This window comes from Peromyscus leucopus, chromosome 3 (genome assembly GCF_004664715.2).
Source record: "Peromyscus leucopus breed LL Stock chromosome 3, UCI_PerLeu_2.1, whole genome shotgun sequence".
Classification (NCBI taxonomy): domain Eukaryota; kingdom Metazoa; phylum Chordata; class Mammalia; order Rodentia; family Cricetidae; genus Peromyscus; species Peromyscus leucopus.
The window spans coordinates 147401613-147419132 of NC_051065.1; the positions used below are offsets into that span (position 1 = coordinate 147401613).

A 17520-nucleotide genomic window follows, 5' to 3' on the forward strand; every position below is an offset into this window, starting at 1 on the left:
ATGGGAGCCTCCCTGACCTCACCTGGAATGTCTCTCCCTTTAGTTCTGCTTTGTAGCTTTCTACATAACAAAACTATAATCCTAGTAGAACAGAATTGTTAGTTAAGTGGGGTCATCCTAGCAATTCATAAATCTCCAGGTATCATGGGACCCTGGGACTCTACAGACAGATGACTTGAAGTAATGGCATCCTTGAGAACTCCTGAACTTGAAGCTCGAGTCTGAAATGAGAACAGTCTCAAGGAGGCATGGCCTGAACTTGAAGAATAATTTAATTAGTAAATGAAATGTTTTTTACTATGGCTTACTAGAACAGTCATAAGAAACATTTTGAGGATGGCTGAGGAAATACAGGCAAGATCACATATCATATGAGAAAATAATTGTTAAATTTTCTAAGAGTGATAGTGGTATTGTTTTGTTGTGCAATGACAATTTTAGATGATATATATTGAAATATTGACTGAAGTGTTATGTACCAAACTAGCTATCAAGTGCCCTATCAAATATCATGTGCATATATACATACACAAATATATATATATATCAAATTATCAAAATGTCAACAATCATTACTATACATGGTAATTATATGGGTATTGATGATACCAGCCAGTCAACTTCTGTTTCAAAATATTCATGATAAGAAGTTGAAAAGGCTTCCAAAGTGTTAAGCAGCATGCAGGCTCCATGGGACATGTGGCTCTCCTCAATGTCCATCCACAGGGCAGAGGCTGTCCCTAATGCGGCAGGCACAGGATGGGACACCGAGAACAACAGGCGGTGCCAGTAGAAGGTTGGCTATCATCTTCTTAGACTTGCTCTGAGGAAGGTCACCCAGCCCAGGATCAGCCACCATTAGAGGCCCACATCAGCCTCACGGCACCCACAGCACCTGACACACTAGCCATGGGGACCAAGATCCTGAATGGTTCCTGGTAGTGCAGGTATTGGGGGACATGAGAAAATGCTGATGGAAGGGCACAAACTGCCAGAGAAAATATGAGTAAGCAGTTACAATTTCAAGGTGTCAATGGTAACAATGTCACTCTGTCTGTTTGAATTTGCTAAAGAAGATCTAAATTTTCTAACACCACACACAAAACAGACAACTATGTTAGGTAATAGAGGGTGTTGTTGTGGTAGCCATTGAATAATACATGTCAAGACAGTGTAATGTAAATATACATGATTTATTTGTCAATTATACATGAATAAATCCAAAGACAGAGGAACAAAGAGAGAGACAGATGGGTAGAGGGAACACACCATACAATTCTATAATCAAATAAGACTTTAGGAATCTAAGAATGGACAGAGAAGCTGGAGTGCTTCTACATATGCACAAAGAGATCCTGTAGAGTCTCTGGCATATGGGAAATTCTCATTATATAAAGAGTAAAGGATGAATAAATAAGTATAACTATATATGTGAACCAGTATTATCATATGTAAAACTTTTGGCTGCCTACCTAAATTTCTATGGACATCTCTTCTCAAGAAGATCTTTCCAAGTCTCCGTGTAATGGTTGATAAAAATGCAATCCCATGTTCATGAATAATGATTGATTCATAAGTATATTTTCTTCATCTGACAAACTAACTTCTGTTCACCACTACAAAGGGCGTCATTCCAGCCCCAACCAGAATCTCGATGATTTATTATAACACATTGTTCGTTGCCACTGCTGGGCTCACCGCGGTGCCAGAACCTGGAAGGGAGGAAAGAGCATCATGGCGTTTCCCACAGTGATGCTGGGAAAGAGAAAACAAGAGTAAGCAAGCCTCAGGATACGATGGGAATTTGTGGAAAGCAGATTCAGGTGTGTACAAATCAACCATTCTCCACTACCCATGTCTGACATGTCCCTGGAAACAGGGCCACTGCACTCAATATTCTCTAGCTTGTTATTCAACTGTTCTCCCAGAACACATCCCAGGGGCTACTTCATCCCTAGGTCTTGGTACCTGGGGACTGTCATTCCATGTGCTTATTTATATGTTGAAAAGGTCTCTCATTCTCATGCTGTAATATTTTTTTTCATTTTACAGTAGTCTTATTTTAGAGACTGGAGAAATACTTAAAATAGTTAGATTATCTACTTATTTCTGTAATCTAGGGCAAGCAATTTACTTCCCAGGATTCCTACTTTTATTCTCTGAAAACTAAGAATAATAGTAACATTACTACCTATTTCTCACAACAGAAGTCAGGATAGAATATGGGAACATACTAAGATATTAGAGTTTTATTACATAAATATGACACATAAAAATATGAGATTGATGGCTTTTGATTTAAGAGAAATAATCAGTTATGATCTTGACATTAATTTTTATTATACATATAAATAAAATCTGGAGAGATGGCCCAGATATAAGAGTGCTCACTGCTTTTCCAGAAAACATGACATTTCTGTTTCCAACACCCATATTGACGCAGTCACACCAACTGTGACCTTAGCTGCAGAGAATCCAACACCCACTTACAGGCTCCATGGGCACCCACATGTATATGACACACAGAAAGACATAGATATACACACTAATAAAAATAAATTAAATCCTATTGTTTAATATAGGGAGAGACTGAAAGCATAATAAAACCCACCATGGTGCAGCACCTTGGTTGGTTGACCTGGGTACTTATCATGCTACACTCTTCAAACTCAATTTCCTCATCTGTCCTGAGAATATCAATGACTTGTGTCTCACAGAACGCCTTGATGAGGAAATGGGGATAAAAGTAACTCCATCCCCAGCACTCACACCAGGAGTGAGCTGTTTTAGTTTTATAACCAACAGCTGGAACACGCTAAAGTCTTCTCATGCTACAGGACCCAGGACTCCTCTAGGTAACTCTGGACTCACGTGGCACTTTCATTGTATGGTGTCTGATCAACCCAGCGCCACTGTCGATGACTTGGATCCAAAAGACCAATATAATAAGCAGCTTTAGGATCCAGGATCTTGGTGATGAAATCCTAAGAGGAAAGAGAGATACAGCATTCAGCTTGGTTGGAGTGTTTCTTTTTCTGTTATAGAATTTGTATAAGATCTTTTAAAAATTATTTTAACCATAAAAAATTATAGGTCCAATATGATGCACATATGCAAATATGTAATAGTCAAATCCTATTCCTCTCACTAGGCCTTTAAATATTTCTGAAATTATAGATTAATACACAATAATTATCCTTTTTAGAGGTACTCTGTGATATTTTGACTGACTTATTTCTGGTCACACACAAAGAAAGGATCAAGGAATAGAAGAGCCACCTCCACCCCCAGGAGGGCCACCTTCTCTGGCTGACCAGGACACAAAGTCATCACTCAGAGGCCTGATTTCCATGACATTGGAAACAATCTCTGTCCGTGATAATAATGAATTCTCATCTCAGATTCACTCCATCTTTTCTTCCCCAACACCATTCCTGAAAGTTGTGCATGAGAGAATTTAGCAGATTTAAACATTCTCCATTCATAACCTCAGATATTTCATTTCTTATTGTTGGCTGTGACTCTCCTGATTCGATCTCCTTTCCCTGGTCAGCTCTGTGCCCTCCTCTGTTAGGCAGTGGGTACTACAGGAAGCATTAGAGTGCTGAAATTACAAACTGCTCTTTCAAGCAGAAACATTTCATCCTTCCCTCCACCCTCAAATGTTGCATTTCTGTTACCATGGTTCCTTGTGGGTTGTTCAGCTTCACTGAAGCAGGGACAAGGGGTAGAATGCCAAGGCTAAAGCAACCTTTCCAGCTTCCTGATGGAAAGGCTTCTGCCACATCAGCAACACCCATGTCAACAAAACTTTCTCTTATTAAAAAGAAACAGACAGCAGGCCAGGTCCAGGCCCCACTCTCTCCCAGGATGCACCTGCTCTTCCTGGCTGTGGATCACCATCAGATGAGCACCCATTCTGGAGCACTTCTCCTCACTCTTACTCCAAGATGCCGCATCAGTGGAAATGTAGTAGCAGTGGGAACTAAATGGCTTCCAATCCTTTGGGCAACAGCTCCAGACTTTGTGTTTGGATGAGAAAGGAAATGTAAGTGCAAGATGAAGCCATTTTAAAAGCTGCTTGATGCGGAGAGCACATGGAATCTGGGACTCCCCAAATCTACAGATCCAGCAATGAACCTTTCACAATTCAGTTGCCAAGCACTCAAGTCTACCTCTATCTACACTAATATCAGGACCCCGTTGTCCTACTGGGGTGTTGTCAGGAAAACAGAGTGCTATGGACACCCAGACACCAAGGACTTAATGCCAAACTGTCTGTGTCTCTAAATAATAATTTAGTTCTTGATATAACTCATTATACCAAGAACCAGAAAATTTCATAGTTTTATATGTTGTATTTATATAATACATGTCAGTAATCATGGTAGCAAAATTCAGACAATTTTTAAGTTAATGATGATAAAAATACTTCACAAAAATATTACAAAGATTCTAGAAATAAATGTAAAATGGAATGCCTTAAGAAAGTAAAAAATATAAAAACCCAATGTGTGTAAATACAACTTTTTTATTTTTGAAAACATCATTTTTATCATTGCATTGTTTTTCATTATAGTCATATATGGATATATTTTTAACAGATCCATTTTTTTGCCAGTTACTTAGGGCGTTGCTTTTCTTTACACCCCTATTAAGAATAATAGCAACAGATCAACTTTGTCTACACTAGTTAATTGTGTCCCAGGGAAATTTTTAGAGAATAAATGGGGGTCAAAGGATGAAATATGTTGTAAGTATAACTCTTTCTTTTTGTAATAATGTGTTTTTCCATTTCATAATTGAAAAAATTGATAGAATAGTCTTTTTCAAATGCAGTACAATGGAGTGACAGAGAAATCAGGAGAAACAAAAATCATAGAAATTGAATTGAATAACAGAGACAAAATAGAAATAAATAAACAAATACAGTCTTCCTTCATGATCCTTAACTGTCTATACCAAATAAAGAGAGGTATAAAATATGTGAAAAATAAAGCAAAGAATTGAGAAGTATATTGTGGCAGATACACAGAGTTAAATTCACACACTCATGTATATCCCTATGTGCTTGTATGGATACAAAGAATGTCAGAGATGAGAAAGCAATCACAGACCAGGAGGAGACAGAAGAAAGAATGGCCAGAGCATGCAGTGTTCAGTGAAGATCTAAGAAATGACATTTTTAGTGGTAAATGTAAACAAGGCTCAGATGACAAAGAGTATTGTGCACCATTATGAAGAACTGGATAGATATAGACAGATACATTATTCTGTCTCTTGAGAAACCTAACCCAATATTCCACCATAGTGTGGGTTACATGTAGCAACATCCTTTCAAAATTACAATGTGTAAAATGGATTTTAAAAAAGATCAATTTTTTACATTTAATTAAAATTTAATTATATTATTTTCCCTCCAATCCCTGCCATGTTCCCTCCTCTCTCTCAAATTCATGGCCTATTTTTATTGTTCTAAGAGCTATGGGCAATTAATACCTGCTGAGAGAGGGAGAATTAATCTCCAGGGATGAGTCTCCTAATTGGTTATCCAATACCAAGTGGTTAGTCTTAAAAGGGTAGACTTTTATTAGCCAGAACACAGCATAGCAAGATGCAGTCAGACTAGGCGTAATCCCTCATATCAAGGTTGGTCAAGGCAACCCAGTAAGAGGAAAAAGGTCCCATGAGCAGAGGAGGGGCCGCTCTTTTCTGAAGGGAAATGGAGGGACAGAGAATCTAGGGGACAGGGGAGGTAGCGGTGGCTGGGAGAAGAGGAGAGACAGGAGGCTGCAGATGAGATGTATTGTATTAAAGAAGAACAATTTTTTAAAAAATAAATAAGAGATTCAGATGATGAAAAAAGGTACACTTTTAAATGCCGTTCCGTAAGTGAATCATCAGGCAATAACGGTCTGTAATTATTTGTATAGTTTAGACCCTGTGTACTATATAATTAAACTAGCATTTCACACCTGTCAATTCCTCTCCAAAAATAATTACTCAAATTTTAATATAGGAATATCCTGTAATATATCAGATCAGTCATCCTCAGAACTGATATTCAGATCATTTAAAACAAGTATCTTCTGAAAACTCATCCCAACCAAGAGAAAACTGAAGAGATGTGACAGCTAATACAGTGTTGCCATCCCAGATGAGAGTCTAGTAATCGTGAACTTCAGTCAGTGATGACGTCAGTATTCACTCGCTAGTTGTAGCAACCACATTTGCTTATAAAGATGTTCATATAGGGGACAGTGTATGTATATGTGGGGTAAAAATGGTATCTTTATATCACATGAAATTGTCTTTAATTTAAAAATGTTCTCAAGGAGTCTATTAATACTTTAAATAATTTGTATTTATGACACAGTGCTTCATCATTTTATTCAAATTATATGTGTGTATATATGCAGATATATACATATATTTTAAAGATTTCTTTATTTATTATGTATACAGTGTTCTGCCTGCATGTATCCCTGCATGCCAGAAGACAGCACCACATTTCATTACAGATGGTTGTGAATTACCATGTGGTTTCTGGGAATTGAACTCAAGATCTCTGAAAGAGCAACCAGTGCTCTTAACCTCTGAGCCATCTCTACAGCCCGTGTGTGTGTGTGTGTGTGTGTGTGTGTGTGTGTGTGTGTGTGTGTGTGTGTGTATGCTGAGTTAGAAAACAGCAAGTGTGCAGAGATGGTTCAGGAAGAAGCAGAAGCTAAAAAATTTAATACAATAGAACTCTTTTCACAAACAAGACTCGTGTAGACAAATGGAGGCATACATATCAGACTTTCTGTCTGATCTAGATGTGCATGTGGACTCCACGTCTCAGTATGTGCCACCTGGGAATCTATTAGAAATATCACACAACTCAGGCAGACATCCCCTACTCAAGTGCAAGCCACAGCAGCCAGGAGAACCAGTAGGCAAACTCAAGCAGCCTCAACTGCTGGACCAGAGACCACTAGGCCACCAGAACTCCAGATAGACTTCCTGCCCCAGAACTTTCTCCACTCTCTTAGTGCACCTCAGACACTATCCCCAATAGCCCCTCCCCTAATCACAGTGTTCCATTCCCCATTCAGATGGAGAGCCCATGCTCAACAAGAGGCCAGGCCAGCTGCCAGAAGTCCAGTCCTCAGCTGGGGAGAAGAACCTCTGTTCAACCATAGGCCACACAGAAGAAAAGACCAAAAAGGAAAGAGAAACCAAGAAATAAAACACCCACCAAAGATAAACTTGATACCTAGTCATAAAATCACCCCAAACCCAGATGCCTGGGCTAGAGGAAGAATACAATCAACAACAGCCATGGTGATATGTCACCACCAGAGTCCAGCTGTCCTACGACAGCAAGCCCTGCATATCCCAACACAGTCAAAGTACAAGAAAAAGACCTTAAAACCAACTTTATACAGGTGAGAGAGGTCCTTAAAAAGGAAAAATGAATGAACTCCTTAAAGAAATCAAGGAAAACACAAACAAAAAATTGGAAAAATGAATAAATCCCATAAAGAAAGCCAAGAAAAAACAAACAGTTGAAGGAAATAAATAAAACTGATCAAGACCTGAAAATGGAAATAGAAGCAATAAAGAAAACACAAAATGAAGGAATTCTGGAAATGGAAAATCTAGGTAAGTGAACAGGAACTACAGATGCAAACATAACCAAGAGAATACAAGACAGGGAGGGAGGATCTCAGGCATTCAAGATTCAACAGAAGAAATAGATACTTCAGCCAAAAAATATTAAATCTAAAAAATTTCTGACACAAAACAGCTAGGAAAACTTGGACTCTATAAAGAGATCAAACCTAAATATAATGGGAATATAGCAAGGAGAAGAATCTCAGTTCAAAGGCCCAGAAAATACTTTCAACAAAATCATCCAAGAAAAATTTTCCTAATCTAAAGAAGGAGATGCCTATAAAGGAACAGGAAGCATACAGAACACCAAATAAATTGAACTAGAAAATGTCCCCTCACCACATAATAATGAAAACACTAAGCATATAGAACAAATAAAAATTATTAAAGACTGCAAGGGGAAAATACCAAGTAACATATAAAGGCATACCTACTAGAATTACACCTGACTTCTCAGTGGATACTAAAAATGACAGAAGGGCCTGGACAGATACACTGCAGATTATAAGAGACCATAGATGCCAGCCCTTACTACAATAGCAAAACTTTCAATCAACATAGATGAAGACATAGTATTTCATGATAAATTCAAATTCATATAATATCTATCCAAAACTCCAGCCCTACAGAAGGTACTAGAAAGAAAACTCCAACCCAAGGATGTTAACAATGTCCATGAAAACACAGGAAATAAATAATCCCACTCCAGCAAAACCAAAAGAAGGGAAGCACACACACAAACACACACCACAACCAAGAACAACAACAAAATAACAGGAATTAACAATCATTGGTCATTGATATCTTTCAATATCAATAGACTCAATTTCCTTAGAAAAAACACACAGACTAAGAGAATGGAAGCAAAACTAGGATCCATCCTTCTGCTGCATACAAAAAATACTCCTCAATATCAAAGATAAACATTACCTCAGAATAAAGGGTTGGAAAAAGATATTCCAAGCAAATGAACCTAAGAAGCAGCCTGGAGTAAGCATTCTAATGTCTAACAAAATAGACTTCAAACCAAAATTAGTCAAAAGAGACTGGGAGGGGCACTTCGTACTCTCAAAGGGAAAATCCACCAAGATGACATTTCAATTCTTAACAACTATGCTCCAAGTTCAAAGGTACCCAAGTTTGTAAAGGAAACACTACTAAAGCATACATCACACATCCCAAGGTTAACCCTTTCAAAAACTTCTAGTAATGGGTGATACGGAGCCTGAACTGGCCATCTCCTGTAACCAGGCAAGGCTTTCAGTGGTGGGACTGAGATTCCAACCAGCTACAAAACCTTCAACCTACACTTCATTCTGCCTGCAAGATGTGCAGGGGTAGAGGTGGCACAGAACTTGTGGGACTAGCCAACCATGACTGGTCCAACTTGAGGCCCAAGCCACAAGAGGTAGCCCATGCTGGACACTGCCTGGATGGCCAGGAATCTGAAATGGGATGACTCAGAGACCTAGGGCAGAGCTAAACATAAAAACAAAACAAACAAACAGAAGTCAATGAACTGATTTCTAACAATATTCCACTACACTCATAGACTGGTGGCTACCCTATTTGTCATCAGAGAGGCTTCATCCAACAACTGATGGGAGCAAAGGCAGAGACCCACAACCAAACATTAGACAGAGCTTGGGCAACCCTGCAGAAGAGGCTGAGAAAGGATCTTAGGAGTTAAAGAGATCAAGGATACCAGGCTGCATATATGTTATGGTTGTTAGCTTGGTATTTTCTTGTGGGATTCCTAAGAGTGGGAGTGGGGGTGTCTCTGACTCTTACCTGCTCTTGGATGTTTTGGTCCCACTGGGTTGCCTTAGTCAGTCTTGATATGAGGGTGTGTGCCTAGTCTTGTTATAACTTGCTGTGCTGTGTTTGGTTGACATCCTTTGGAGACCTGCTCCCTTATGAAGGGAAACAGAGGAGGAGTGGATCTAGGGGAGAGAGGAGATGGGGAAGAGAACTGGGAGGAGTGGAGGGAGGGGAAACTGTGGCTGGGATGCAGTGTATGAGAGAAGAATAAACATAAAAGGAAGGAACAAAGGAAGAAAGGAATGAAGGAACAAAGGAAGGAACGAATATAGGGAGGAAGGAACGAATGAACAAAGGAATGAAGTAAAGAAAGATTATTTGAAACCATTAAACTCTACAGCAAGCAAACAAACTCATAGGTGCTTTGATTCTTACCAGATGTTGGTGGATAGTCTTTTTTGCAGGTCAATTCTTTGTGAGTTATAACTTTGTGAGTTAAATTTACAGCTTTTTTTTCTTCAAAAAGTTGAGAGTATTTTTGAAAATAAACTGTAAAAAAACCCAGAAACAAAACCACACATTTTCATGAAAATATTATGGCTTTGACTGTCTACTTACTGGTACAAAGATCTACCAAGTCCCAATTACCTAAGTAGACAGAGCCTAAGATTCCTATCACCCCACAGTCAATGTAGTCCTCAGGCTCCTATTTGAAACCACAGGTACTTCCAGGACTCAAGAAAGACCATGATTTGAAAGGCAGGACAGGCCCACTGCCATGACTCTAAAGGGAGTGAGCCATACCCTTCCATGTTAACATGAGATGAAAACGCTAACTCTTGGGGGAGATGAAGCAGACAGAGATATTCATATTCGAGAATGTAAACTGCCTTGGCTTTGGGAGGAAAGGGGGATAGGTAATTCTGAGTAGCCCTAGGTTATTTTAGAATGTGAAATAGAAAAGAACTCAACATGTATCTATAGAACACTGTTTTCTTCCTTAAACTCTCCTCATTTTGACCAACTTACTCCTCCACACACATGCTCATTCTCTCCTGGTTTACACCTGAGTGGCTTTTCGCTACAACTGAATTTGTTTACCTACCTCCCAGAGTCTTGTCCTCCTTACCCCACCACTTTGGCTTCCTCCATTTCATTCACACCAGGTTTGAAATGGATCAATAATACCCCAGGATAATTAGTTAGCTGTCTTGCTATTGGACTCGATCTAGTTCTCCTCCTCAGCTCTTAACACATTGCTCCATCCTGATTTTGCATCACCGTTTTTTGCCGTCACTTCTTGTTGTTTTTTATAATCTCTTCTCCCTCCATCCACCCTTTAAAATGTAACACTTCCTACAGTCTTGTCACGATTCTTCCTCCTCATACAAAATCTTCCCCAGTGATGCCATGTATTGCTATGGTCTTGCCTGCTGCCTGTATGTGTGGGATTTTGTGCTCACTAAACACAAACATATTAGGTTAGACTCAATAAGCCCCAAACTGAAATCAACACGTGCCAACTTAAACCTATAACTTATCCTAGATTGTCTACCTTTTTGAATAACTTCATGGTTGATGAGTTACATCATCACAATATTAAAGTCACACTGTACTTCTTGCACCCCTTAATCCCTGGATCTCGATATTCATCAACATCTACTTCCTTGGTGTTGTGTTCTTTACCATGCAAAGTTGCCTCATCTCATGTTCTTCAGACACTCATCTCATTATCAGGTTTGAAACAGGCCTACTCATTTCTTTCTTTGTCCTAATGACTCTGTTTTCAGAGTCCTACAAAAGCACTGTCTATAACTTATGTTCAGCTACACCAATTCTCTATTTGAAATGTTGCAATGGTTCTCCATGGCTGTGATGCCTTGCAAAAAAAAGACAACATTTAACTTCTGTATCCACACACCATTTCAATGTGATTTTGAAATTTCCCTGGTTAACAAAAAAAGAACGAAAGAAAGAAGAGAAGAAAGAAAAACAGTGAAGTCTTCTGTGTGAGCTGCCTCCCAGATTCCTTTGGCTAAGAGAATTTGCAAAATCAACTCTGATCTGCTATTAAGTTAAATTGTCTGAAAATTTATATATTTATTACATAAAATGTTCTACCTGCATGTATGCCTGCAGGCCAGAAGAGAGCATCAGATCTCATTACAGATGATTGTGAGCCACCATAAGGTTTCTGGGAATTGAACTCAAGACCTCTGGAATCTTTGAGTTATCTCTCCAGCCCTCATGTTAAAATTTTTGAGAGAACTGGCTCATGGTCACCCTCAATCTTGGAAGTCTGCAAGCTGCTATGTAAACAAGCCAGGACATCCTAAGGAACTATATAAAGGTGGCTCATACTGTTAGTCATCCTAACTGGCATTCTCCTCTCAGAGGCTGAGGTGCCTGGACTGGTAACTGACCACATACACACGTCTAAGTTCAGCTAAGACCAGAGAAGCCACTCAGTGGAGATCAGCCTAAACTGACAAACCACAGAAGCATAAGATAAATAAATCGTTGTCTTACCTCATTAAATTTATGCTGATTTATTAAGAAGAAACCATACTTGATAAAAAAAATTAAAATTTAGGAGAAAAACTGAGTTTTTCATATTGGTGCACAACATAAGCTCTGCAAGCTGCTATGTTTACCTAGGGAAATGTCCTTTTTTCTTCACTTAGAACTGTGTACTTCAGTCATTCATGCTTCTGTCTCTCACCTCTGTGAAAATCTTGGTACACACAGTTCTAGACATAGTCTCTTCTAGGAAATCTGTGTCAGCACAAGACTTCCTGGACAATGTTGTAGACACTGGTCCATCTTTTCTTCATTTTTTAGACACAGATTTTTACATAATCCAGGCTAGCTCCACACTTGCTGTCCTCCTGTCTCAACATCCTGAGTAACCACTGAACCTGGCTGGCACTGATTCATTGACTTTCCTCTAAGTTTCTGGAGAAAAGAGTCCATGTTCTTCCTGGACTCTGTGTGTTAGACACACTGTAAGACATATAGTAAATGTCTACTACTTGGTTCAAGTGAATGAGTAAAACACCCTAAATACACTAGTTTCCATGCATTTTAAAATTTTCAGAAATTCTCGAATCTTTGATGATTAGAAATCCACCCATTTGCTCAGTTGGCTTCTAGATTTCACATAATCCTGGACAGGACAGAGCAATTAGTAATTAGCTAAAGAACACTTCTTGGATAATTTCTTCCTAACTACTTCTGGTCCACAAGCTTATCCCAAGATGAAGGAGTCCTATACATATATAGCTTGTATACACATATAGATAGGCTTCTAAATGCCAGTGAGAAAACATAGATATGACCTCCTAGTCTAACAAAGACAATGCTCCACAGAGTTCACTCCACAAAACCACATATACTCATAAATGCACTTCAGTTTCTCTAATGAGACGGATTCCATTTTTTCCAAGACAATAGCTAAATCCAAGGACAGAGTAAAAGCCACAATGTAACCCCTTGAATTATTTTTCCTGAAACAACATTTCTTCTCCATACTCTGTTAAATGCTAGTGCTACAGCAGAACCTCTCTTCACCTGAGGCAGACATCGTCTGTTGATTAATCAGGGATACGTACAGATAAAAGCAGCCAAGAATGTGATGGCCAACAGCAGGAAAAGTGCCATCAGTGATGTGAAGAGCAGCGAGGGGCGGCCAGACTTACTTAGATGAGGGGTGGGCTTCACTTTGGGAGCTGGAAGGAGAGCACATTCATCTCATGAGTGATAAGTTTCACCCTTGTTTCTGCTTTTCCTCCCTCCCCATCTCCCTATTCTCCATGTCACATAATTACTAATAGTGTGACCATTTAAAATAATATAAAAATAATGTCCATTGTAAAAAAAACATCACAAAATACATAAAAGTACACACACTATTGAAATAACTGGTATTAATTTTTTGCAATCTGAAAAATAATTTGAATATATATATATATATATATATATAATATATATATATTAAATATATATTCACAAAAACACTTTGATCATATCCTTTCAGGAAGTTCTTTTTTTGTTGGTGGTAGATGTAATGGGGTATGATTTCACTATGTAGCCCAGGCTGGCCCCAAATCCTCAGTGATCGCTCCTGCCTCTGCCTTCGAGGTGCTGGAATTATACCACACTGACCCTTTCAGCAAAATTTAAAGGATGTACATATAGTATGTTTTCCCACATAAAAACACAACGTAAGTACTGCCATCTGCCTGTGACTTTCCTTTTACACTGTCTTGTAGGTACATTTTCACATCATCATGTTTTCTTGGTGTTCTTTACTATGATTGTAGCACTACATATTCTAATACCTTCCAGACTGTCTGAATATTAAAGACTCATATACAATAAAAGGTAAATATTTCTAATCATATTCCACTTTTTTAGCATATGGTCAATCTGCTAGTTACTGACTCATGGCTGGAAACCGTTTGCTAGATGAAGATAAAATGTAGTGTAGAGCAACTGCCTACCAAGGGAGAGGCTTTGCTTTGATCTATAGTATAAAAGAAAAAGCTCCTTCAAGATAAGAGCTCCACACACAGAAACAGTTTTCATAAAGTTACAATATAGTGTCAAACATAGAGGGGAAAAGCTCAATAGTGAAAAGTATGATTTCATTTTATGTTCATTTTTATAAAGCGTGAAATGCTATATACAAGATATATACATGCAAGAATGCAGGATACAAGGTATAGTTTCTGTAAATGGCAAGAGCAAAAACCATGCCACGCAAGCTTTTCTTTCCCACTAGAAAACTCTACAGCCCTTGAAGTCACTCTATAAACAATTCAATCCCCTGCGACTCCAATGAAATCCCAGACATGAGCACTGAGAGGATTAGCAACCAACACATCACCCAAAGTTTATTATTGACTCTTCCTTTATCCTTCCCCCTACAGTAAGTCCAGAATTTTTTTTTACCTGTAGCAGAATCTGAGTAGGTGCCTGAGGATTTGGATTCATTCTTGAACTTCACTTCTGCATAGGTGATTTCTGAAGCCATATCAAGAAGAGACCTGCCTCACTCAGAAAACGCACCTTGTCTCCTGCCCAAAACTCGTGGTATGTGAGAACCAACACGGCAATAAATTGTCATATCACACAATTATATATGAGAAGAGAGATTTCCAGATGTGATGTCCCACATGAGAATGAGAAACCACAACACGGAATCACTCGGGCCACATACAGAGATTCAATATCTTAAAACAAGAAGATAAGAATTGTAGTGTCTGAACCTATTCAGCACGATATGCAAATACTATAAAGAGGGAACTCAAAGGAGGAAGGAAAGAAATAGGAAGAAGGGGAGAAGAGGAACCAAGCTGTGAGAGAACTCTGTCCTAAGACACTCTGCAGCAAACATAAGTTCATGTGCTTCTGTATGCAAACGTGGTTGCATATGAACCAGACGACATGAGCAAACACTTAAGACAAGACAACATCCATTTTGACTGAACAGCCAAGTTCTGACACCACATTCTAGAGGACCTTTGGCCCCTCACCATTGTGTGGTCTCCCACATCCCATTCAGCTGCCTCCAGCAGGTGGAAAGGCAAAGCTCACATCCTGGTCCTTCTGAAGTTGCTCCTCTGAGCTCTCTGCTTCCCACTGCCTTCATAACTCATTCATGGGCACTCTCCACTCACTGGGCCACTGGCCACATCCTGACACAGCTCTGGTTAGCAGCTGTGGGAGGAGGCTGTCTCTCTCCTCATGCCTCTCTTCCCTTGATCCCTGCACTGCTCAGCTGGAGCCTTGTGGGTTCACAGCACTGTTGGGAACAGTTGGGGCAATTAATGGATCACAATATACCAGAGGGAAACTAGCTGCTAATAATGGGATCATCAGCTGGGCGGTGGTGGCCCATGCCTTTAATTCCAGCACTCAGGAGGCAGAGCCAGGTGGATCTCTGTGAGTTCGAGGCCAGCCCGGGCTACCTAGAAGCACCCTGAGAGTTTTCAAACAGCTCATAGATTATGAGGGAACTGCGAGGGCAACGAGCAGAGCTACACTCAAGTACAGCATGAGGTCCCCAGGAAACAGTCCTTTGGGCTCTGCTTCTCCAAGGCTCACCTGTCTTGTTTACGCTGAGCAGTGGGTCAGTTTTCCATGGGTTCCAAAGCTGCTTGCTGTTCCTCTCATCTGGCCCCAACACCTCACTCTGTGTCCTCTATTTCCCAGCTGTTAATATTCATCAAAACTGCCCTCCTTTCACTCGAAGCTCCCGTCTTTTATGTGCATCACTAGCATGATCCCTGGATCAAACCCCTAGTGCTGCTCAAATGGATTCTGAATCAACATTCAATTTCTTTTTCCCTTCATTTTCACATCTCTGTAAGAGCAAACTTCTCTAAGTCAGGTTTAATTTTATCACGTCCTGCTTCAGATTCTTCAGGAGATCTCCATGACTGTGGCATATTCAAAAACTGGACACACTTCTCAACCTTCCCTATATGGATATCCATTTGGACTATGCCTTTGCAGTTCCCTACAAGGAAACTGGTCTGTTTCAACATCACCTCATCTGAGCTGCCTTTAAGAGTTCTTTGGCTGCTAAAATACACAAAGGCAAATGTGTGTGCACTCCATGTTGGGCTTGGCTTACTGCCACCATCCATCCTGAAAGTCTGAAGTTGCCATGGGAAGCTGAGTTGAACTGATGCATGACTCCATGAAAATGAATGTTAACCTAGGACCATGGGAATCTCCCTAGAGAGACCAGGCTCAGTGATGTCACCAAGTAATATTAAATAAATAGTTCAAATTAAACTACTAAATTTTAAGTTGGCTAATGATTCATCAACAGTTACTAAATAAACATTTAGAGGGGATACCCGTGTGATATGGTGTGCACTGTTTTGTGATCTGAGTCTGCTTTTTGTCTGTCCCTACAGTTTCATACTTAGTTCTCCATGTAGCACTATACATGACAGTAATGTGTACTTATATTTGCCCATGTTTTCCATGCCCCACATGTCTAGGACATTGCTAGCACACACAGTTCTAGGTGTCATCTGCTCCAAGCTTTTCTTAGCCCCTGTGCTTACTCCTTACTTCTCACCTGCAGAACATTTCCCATGCAATTTTTAAAGCACTGCTTCACTTGAATATAGTCTAAATTGAAGTATATTTAGTGGACTCTGAGACTGGGGACTGTAGATCTTTCTGGGCTCTCTACATGCTGCCTAATATATAGTAAATTGATATTACTAATTATTGAATGAATTAATAAAAACATCTACATAAAATATAATTTATGCTTTTTAGTTTTTGATGAACTTTGAAGGCCAATCTACAAAGAAATCCACTATTTTCTAAATTAGCTTTCATGTCTCATACAATCTGGAACAAAAAATAAATGATTAGAAGGAACTCCATTGGAGCACTGTCCCTGGAATAGCTCTGGCCATCTCTTCTCATCACCCTGCTTATTCCAAATTGCAAATATCTGTGCATCCAATGGATCTGGCCTCTAAATGCTGCTGATGAGAAAATACAGATTCATCTTCAGTACTGGAGCCTAACACAGATGCCCCAGTATTTCACTCTGTGACACCAAAAACACACACATACTTCTCTAGCGAGAATGAATGACTTTTACAGAAGAGTTATTTTGAAACAGAGGGAAATTCCTAATGTATCCTATTCCCCAGAGAGTTTCTGTCTCAGGTTTCTGCGTCACCATCTGTCTAATGAGTCATTTTCCTTCTCTTGTTTACTTGTCCCACTTTTAGACTTACTGATCAGAGCAATGGAGAATAAGATTGTCAACAGCAGGAAACAGACTGTGAATGAGGTGAGGAGGACCTTGGAGAATCTGTAACAACTTTCATGACTCATGGTCTTCTTTTGAGGAGCTGAAAGACAAACCAAATTCATGTCTTCAGCTCTGTTCCTATTTCCTCTTCTTTCTCCTATTCTACTCTTTTTGTGCATGACAAACACTACTAATACTATGATGTTTGAAATAACAGGAAAATGCAAATAGGAAATAATCACGTTAGTTATAGAAACGTTACAATATATACAAAATCACTCATTCCTGATGTTTAGAGTACTCATTGTCCT

General features: G+C 39.3%; 1 protein-coding gene across 2 annotated transcripts; it reads right to left on the reverse strand.

The window, feature by feature from the left end:
- Window positions 1–368: 368 nt before the first annotated feature.
- On the reverse strand, window positions 369–14839 carry LOC114706495 (C-type lectin domain family 4 member A-like). Of its 2 annotated transcripts, none has more exons than XM_028888888.2 (6): window positions 14371–14836; window positions 13029–13145; window positions 9853–9966; window positions 3877–4022; window positions 2872–2984; window positions 369–1712 (listed from the first exon to the last, which is right to left on the reverse strand). In XM_028888888.2, the coding sequence occupies exons 1-6, from the start codon at window positions 14450–14452 to the stop codon at window positions 1571–1573; spliced, it is 714 nt and encodes a 237-aa protein (XP_028744721.1). In that variant the 5' UTR covers window positions 14453–14836; the 3' UTR covers window positions 369–1570. The 2 variants fall into 2 exon arrangements, with proteins under 2 accessions (XP_028744721.1, XP_037060046.1); XM_037204151.1 differs by having other exon boundaries at window positions 1602–1755; window positions 14371–14839.
- Window positions 14840–17520: the final 2681 nt, after the last annotated feature.

What these genes read in the sequence shown, in the direction of transcription:
- LOC114706495 (XM_028888888.2), bottom strand. Translation starts at nt 14,452, where the DNA reads ATGGCTTCAGAAATCACCTATGCAGAAGTGAAGTTCAAGAATGAATCC. An exon ending in ATTCTTGGCTGCTTTTATCT is followed by an intron (nt 9,967 to 13,028) that starts GTACGTATCCCT and finishes GTTTTTTTACAG; the next exon opens with TTTATTTTCAAAAATACTCT. An exon ending in AGACTATCCACCAACATCTG is followed by an intron (nt 4,023 to 9,852) that starts GTAAGAATCAAA and finishes CCAAACACAAAG; the next exon opens with TCTGGAGCTGTTGCCCAAAG.